Raw genomic sequence first — 7,075 nt, 5'->3', positions numbered from 1 at the left:
AGCAGAAATGTAACTTGTCTCCAGGTTAGAGAACAGAACAGCAACCTTAATGCAATAATGTCAGTTAGCGTACCACTCAAGATATCACATGCCCTGCTTTTCCTCATTTACTCATAGCTGAAAGTCATGCAGAGCATAACACGTTGGCAATGAGTAAATGGCCACATGCAGCTGGTCCCACTATAGAACTGGATACTGCTTATTGGAATCTAAGTGCTGTCCTGACAGTAGCTTACTGTTGCATCTGTCCTCTAATAAGTGTTTTACAACAAACAGTGAGGTCTTGCCTTAGCCCTTCCTATGAGGTGAGCATGCCAACCGCTACCGTTCTCTGCCATTCTGCTGTGTCAGCCTCAGCAGCATCCAGGCATGCTAATCAAATCTGGGCCACAAGTTGTACATTCAGGACTTTACCCTTCTCTGTCACAGAGATGACTATTATCTATCACTATAAATGAAAGTGTGGCATGTGAGCATAGTATGGGGCATTCTGGTTTTACATTACAACTCTTATGAAGGTTGGCACAAAAGCATTGCCTTTGCACAAACATTTCTCTGCTTAGCTCTTATGCAGCCACTGTAATATATATCAGAACCCCTCCATATTGGATCAGCCACACCCCTCGGGAAGTGCTGCAGTTTGTATTCACTTTATTTTTCTTCAGTGCAGTTAATAATGTATTTACAATTCATGGGAGAAAACACACTGCCTCAACCTTCAACGAAGGCACGCCCATTCACGCATGTCTCCATACTTGCTATTCTGTTAAATAGTATAAAGCCTCTAGACAGGTACTAAAATAACCCCCCTTCACAAATACCTATAAACGCCTAGTTACTACAGTGCATTTGTGTGCATAAAATCATCTCAGGTTCCCTTATGCACATGCTCATCTCTCTCCATCCCCCTTTTCTACAGAAATTCTATATTAAGTTTCAGAAAATAATGTCTAGTGACTTACAGGTAGAGTATTAAAGAAGGAAAGGATTGAAACCTGGCTGCTGATAGTAAGGGCAGCTACAGCCAGGCAAATCATGAAAAGGTGTGAATGGAATTAAAGTGACACTGACTTTATTTTAAGCATATCAGCTGAGAACTATAAAAATATAAATAAATTAGACAAGCATCACTTTGTAAGGTTCCACTTGCGTTTAATGTTTGTTTTATTTGAAAAGATAAATATGTTAATTACTAGAGTGGCACGTTACTTATTTTAACATCTTTCAAAGACAATACAGGTTTGCAAATTTTTTAACTTTGATAATATTTTGAATTTGTCATCTCTGGTTCTCTCATACAAGTGCATATTTTAAAACCCAGCACAAAGCAGATGATGCAGCAGAAATGCTATTTCTGAAAGAAGTAAGCAGATTGTGTGCACTCCTACATTCTGAAATGGCAAAAAAGATATAATCAACATTCCCTTGAGATTAAACTCTACTGACTAAATTGTAAATGTTGCAGGTCATATCATATAATTGTACATTTCAGCATTTGTAACCATTTCACCTTTTGGAAACCCCCTGCCATAGCATCACATAAAGAACCTTAATAAAGTTTAAACATTTTGTAGATTGTAAAAGTGACCCAAGTTTATAATATGCCTAAAGCAAAGACAGTACTGTCAAATTCCAGAACTTTCAATAGAAAAGGTTTAAATTGTGTTGTGCCATATTTACTAGGACCCGACAAAGGACAGAATGTTATGTTAATTTTGGAAACCTGGGCAATCATCACATGATATAAATTAACAATAACATGTTTTTTTTTTTTTACAGGACATAATTAGCTATGCACTAAGACTCATTTGAAACCACTCCAAGGAAATGGAATGAAGTATGCTCAGTGTTCCCTCTGGTGTTAACTCAACAGTAAAGCTTAAAAGTCTCCTCCTCTTTTTCAAAACAGTGAGAAGCAACACCCTACCAGAAAGGCAGGAAAGTATGTTCAGCTCACAGCACAGAAATAGTAATCAGACAGATGAATTGTGCCTTTATTGTAGCATCAAGTTATGATTATTACTTTTCCTGTATCAGTCAATCTGTACACTAATTTTTACTCACTGAAACTTTTGCAACATTTGCAACATTTTGATTATTCCATTTTACACTATTTTATTGCTGCACTGGATACAACCCTGTAATTAACCTTATCACAGCAACAAAAGTCGTCTTTTCTGATATGATTGTCTGTAGGATTACTTTACTGTGCATTGCATTTGCCAATGTGTCACTAGCCTGTGCTAAGCATATTGCCTAGAGGTGGTAAACAAACCATTATGGGCATTGCATCAATTGTGTGTGTGGTCTTAATTACAGCATGTGATTTATTAACTGTGTGTAGGCATAGCATAAATACGGAATCAATGTTATGTTCACAGTGTTTTCCTACTCTAGTTAACCAAAAACCTAATGATGAAAGTATGTCCAATTCTATAATGTATTGATTAGGATAAATATTAACCTGCTTAATTAATCAGCTAATTGACATCCTTTGGGTCTCCTGTGTGACTTTTTACTGGCATATACTGTATTGATTAGGATAAATATTAACCTGCTTGATTAAACAGCTAATTGACATCCTTTGGGTCTCCTGTGTGACTTTTTACTGGCATATACAAGCATATAAAATGATGTCAATTAATACTAATTTACTTTCCTTGTATCCTAACACACTTCTACGTCAGTGCTGTAAGTTTTAAATACTGTAATTTTTAAGGCAACGTAAAATGTGATGTTCACAGGGTTACCTGCTGAAGATGGTGTTGCCACATATAGAATTATAGTCATTAAGCTTGTAAAGGTGTTCGTTAGCTCATGAGGATCACTGAACTATGCGGTCCTGCTTTTGCAGAAATCCCATTTAAGCACCTATTAGACGACATAACTTGGTTTGTTGTAATGCATAGTTCTTATTACATCTAACACGTTCATAAAGCAATTTAAAAACGAACAACAATGGATTTTTACATGTGTGCTTCTCATTGCAGTGATTTGACCCTCCAATTAAAAAATAGTAAAAAATAATCATAACCTCTGTGCCTTTAGAAAGTGTATTAGCAGCATTACTCCAGGCAAGCTCTCAGAGATGACCTTTAGCACCTGCTACTTTAGATCACAGCCACATCCAATCTGACTATGAGTTCAGTGCTTGACAGGGTCTATTACTCTTTGCAACTACAACAGAAGAAACATAATAAACACAGTTAAACCAAATTCAAGGCACTTCTGACCCTGCTCCCTTTTGATCAGTGAAAGTGGTTAGTAGCATGTGGTCCTGTTTATAATGACAAAAAAACTCTGCATTGTTACTTTGCTTGTCTTGTTAGGCATGAGCTGAAAGTCAGATTGTTGTCACTATATGGGACAAACCAGAATTTAAAACTCAAGACTGGATCAGAGCCACTCATTGCTTCCCTATGGAAATGCTGTGTGCCTTTTCCCAAACACTGTAATCAAGTGCTATAAATAATCACACCGTTATTCATTTAGCTAAACAAAATAATACATACGATAAATAGTTTATTTCTAAAGTTAAATAAGCAGATGTCATTTTCAACTGTTGTGAAATAAACTCTCCCTCTCTCTCACTCTCTCTCAAAGAATCGGTCTTACACGAACTGCTTTAAAACTGTTAACCTGGCCTGTATGTAATATTTATGAGGAAGGCAGCAAGCCCGTCTCTGATTAGTTTTATTTTTGTTCCACCTAAACGCCACGGGCATGTGACATTTTCTTTCCCAGGTCATCTCTAAACCTATGCAAGTTATAACATGGGCGATAATTCATGTTAACATTGTAACACAGAAACTTAAAGGGACACTGCTGTTATTGCAAACCAGTATCAAATCAAAAGCAAGTTAGAAAATAAATAAAATGAAGTATCCTTATAAGAATAGGTTTCCACGTAGTTTATTTAAATATATTATAAGTTCTTGATTTGTTTATGAGACAACCCCCCCCCCTCCCACACGCGCACACACACACACACACACACACTCAAACAAACATACTGGCATATTGCACAATCGCCCAAGTTTATGGTCTCATATAAGAAAGCAGTCATTAATAGATACCAGTTACACATATATATAGAAAATAATAAATTAAGTATTTATCATTGGATGCGGGTCTTTACTATATATTGTTCATTTAAATGAGGTAGGCAAAACGAAATAAAGACCACATGAACAAATACCAAATATGTAAGAAAGAAGCATCTGCTCCACCGCAATCATTTTCAGTCTTGTGACAATTCAAAAGTACTTACTAGATGTTTATGACATCAAATATCTCATAAAACCACCTGTTAAAAAATGGAGCTTTATTCAAATTGCAGCAACAGCTCCTGCGGTATACAGAAATGTCGTGGTGCATCAGTTAATAAAAATACAAAAACAAAATGGTTAGCTGCTTTCCTGAGATAAGTTTAGTAAAAGTGCTCTCTGTGCTACGCAACTCCTTAGATGGCAGAACTGGTGGAACTAGGTGGGGTATTCCCATTGGCATCTATGTTGCCACCATTCAACATGTTGTCTTTGCTGGTTAGTAACAGCTCGTCGACCATGTTGTCTGTCTGGAAGGGGGGCAAATGGTTCAAGGGGTCACTCGCCAACTGATAATCCTCTTGATAAATGGCAATGCCAGTACTGGCGTTGCCTTGTTGAGAGTTGCCATTGTAGCTTAAATTGATTGGAGAGGTCCGCTTCTTTAGAAAGCAAAGCAATTCCTGAAAGGCATGTCTGAAGTCCGGACTCCTAGAGTAAATCAGGGGGTTAAAGGCCGAGTTGATATAGCCCAGCCAATTCAAAAGTATGTAAACTACACTGTTCTCTAGCTCACTAAATATAACCTGCAAAATGTTAAAAATAAAAAACGGAAGCCAGCAAAGGATGAATGTCCCCATGATGAGTCCCAGTGTCTTAAGTGCTTTGTGCTCCTTCAAACAGAATCTGGAGACCCTTCTGCTTCCAGACTTGCCATTTTTACCATCCACTTTGTTCGCTTGTTGCTGACTGTCGTGATTATTGTAAAACCTTCCCTCGCACTTGTCAATCTTTTTTAGCTGTTTTCTAGCTTCCAGAAAGACTCTTGAGTACACGAATACCATTACCACCAAGGGAATATAGAAGGAAATGATGGAGGATATGATAGCGTAGCCTGTATTGGCAAAAAAGTCACAACACTGTTCATTTTGGTAACATAGGATGGCGTTAGGCTCCTTGGATCGGTACCAGTGCATGTGGATGGGTAGAAATGAGATCAGTGCAGCGACAATCCAAACCACCAGTACCAAAATTCTAGCTTTACACTTTGTCATTATAGACTGGTACCTGAATGGTGAGGTGATGGCCACGTACCTGTCAATGGCGATTACACAGAGGGTCTCTATACTAGCAGTCACGCAAAGCACATCCACAGAAGCCCAGAATTCGCATAAGAAATTGCCAAACTTCCAGGATTTTAGGATAACCGTGCTGCCGCCCAACGGCACTACAATGAGACCCATAACCAGATCTGCACACGCTAATGAAGTAATAAAAGAGTTTGTTACAGTCTGAAGTCGCTGGAATCTTGTTATTGCCGTAATCACCAGCACATTTCCAAACACGATACCTAAGACAATAAGAGCCATCACCATACCCATGCCCACCATCCACTCCTCCCCAGGCGCTTCGGTCGTGTTAGTACAGTTTACATGTCCTGCCAGTGAACAGTTGTTAGCTGAACTAGCCGATCCCATAGCTTCTTATGGAGAAGTCATTGGAAAACATTAATACAGCGATAGAATAAACCAACTAGTCCAAATCCAAAGTTAATACAAATAACTATTAGTGAAAGTTCAACAGTGCATGAAGTTGTATGAGCCACTGGTTCTCTTCCACTCCCTTCCGCGACAACTGTCACAAGTTTTAAATGTTCAGTGACGGTGCTTTCCTTTACGGCGCTTCATTTGCAACCCCCTTTAGAAAAGCCTGTGGTCATTGCAACTGTGCAAACGGAGAGAGACTGCAAAATTCCAGCTTTGCAAACTGAGAAGTGGAGCGCTCGCGCTGCAGCTACTTATAGCAACCGTGCATGTGACGCCACGAGGGCTTGCAGCCAACCGCTACGGAGACAAGGAAGGCTGATTGCCACCAAGGTTGCTTATCTTTCTTTTTTTTAACAAGTTTAATTCGGCTACCTAAAATGCACATCTGAAAACTTGCATTCGCTGGTTTCCACACACTAATTCAACTGCAACGTAACCCATAGAAAAAAAAAAGTGTCCACTCTTAGCAGGTAGTTAATTTGGGGAACTTCCTCCGTTGACCAGTGATAGCCATGTGTGAGCGATAAAGGTTGCATACCTTTATTCTTGTTATAAAATGGCACTGTTGGCACACACTGGAATAGCTGCATTTGGGGACAATAGGATAACGGTGAGTTTAGAGCTGGCATTGTAGCTTGCTTAATCATAAATACTACAGCAAAAAAATACTGAACCCCTTACCAAATACCTACGTTGAGACCTCAGACTGTTGTCAGGAGACTGTGCGGTAAAACATTTGATAAAGTATTAAGATGGTATTTTAGCCTTCCGTTAAGTCAGGGTTGCCCCCCCCAACACACACACAGAAAGTACAGTCCTTTTATGACACATTCGTGCTGACAAAGTTTTCTTGGGGGTGGGACCACCGGGATAGAAATGAGAGCAGCGCAGTGCAAAGTACAAATGACAGTACTTAATAGATTACCGCAAAACAGAAAACAGAATCTGGTTGTTGATTCTGAACACTTTGACTGGGAGTATTTCGCGCTTGTTTATTTATTTATTTGCAGTTTGAGGACCGGGGAGGTCCACTGGGCTCAAGGAGCCCGTTTTCAGTGGAGGCCCGGGGAGAAAAGCTCCATAATACATAATACAAGCTCTATAATATGAAGTACAATACACAGTAGAAATAAAACCAAAGCAAGCAGGTTTTACATACAAAATAGCAAAAACTAAACAAAGTCGAACAGGAACATAGGGTAACGTATAATACATATTTACAAGTTTACTGGTTGAGAACAGTAGAACAGAGTCAAATTAGTA

The 7,075-nt window shown here is 38.9% G+C and overlaps 1 protein-coding gene across 1 annotated transcript; it reads right to left on the bottom strand.

Annotated features, from left to right (window-relative positions):
- Window positions 1-4,309: 4,309 nt before the first annotated feature.
- On the bottom strand, window positions 4,310-6,028 carry LOC122809655 (beta-2 adrenergic receptor-like). The gene has a single exon (XM_044081310.1). It carries the CDS (start codon window positions 5,741-5,743, stop codon window positions 4,463-4,465), a length of 1,281 nt encoding a protein of 426 aa, XP_043937245.1. The 5' UTR covers window positions 5,744-6,028; the 3' UTR covers window positions 4,310-4,462.
- Window positions 6,029-7,075: the final 1,047 nt, after the last annotated feature.

Source organism: Protopterus annectens, chromosome 8.part0, assembly GCF_019279795.1.
Source record: "Protopterus annectens isolate FY-2018-M chromosome 8.part0, PAN1.0, whole genome shotgun sequence".
NCBI classification, from domain to species: domain Eukaryota; kingdom Metazoa; phylum Chordata; order Ceratodontiformes; family Protopteridae; genus Protopterus; species Protopterus annectens.
Note: the sequence above shows the minus strand (reverse complement) of the source record. Positions and strands in the feature narration are given on the sequence as shown.

Bases quoted from the DNA above. Each gene is read 5' to 3' on its own strand.
- LOC122809655 (XM_044081310.1), bottom strand. From the start codon at position 5,743: ATGGGATCGGCTAGTTCAGCTAACAACTGTTCACTGGCAGGACATGTA.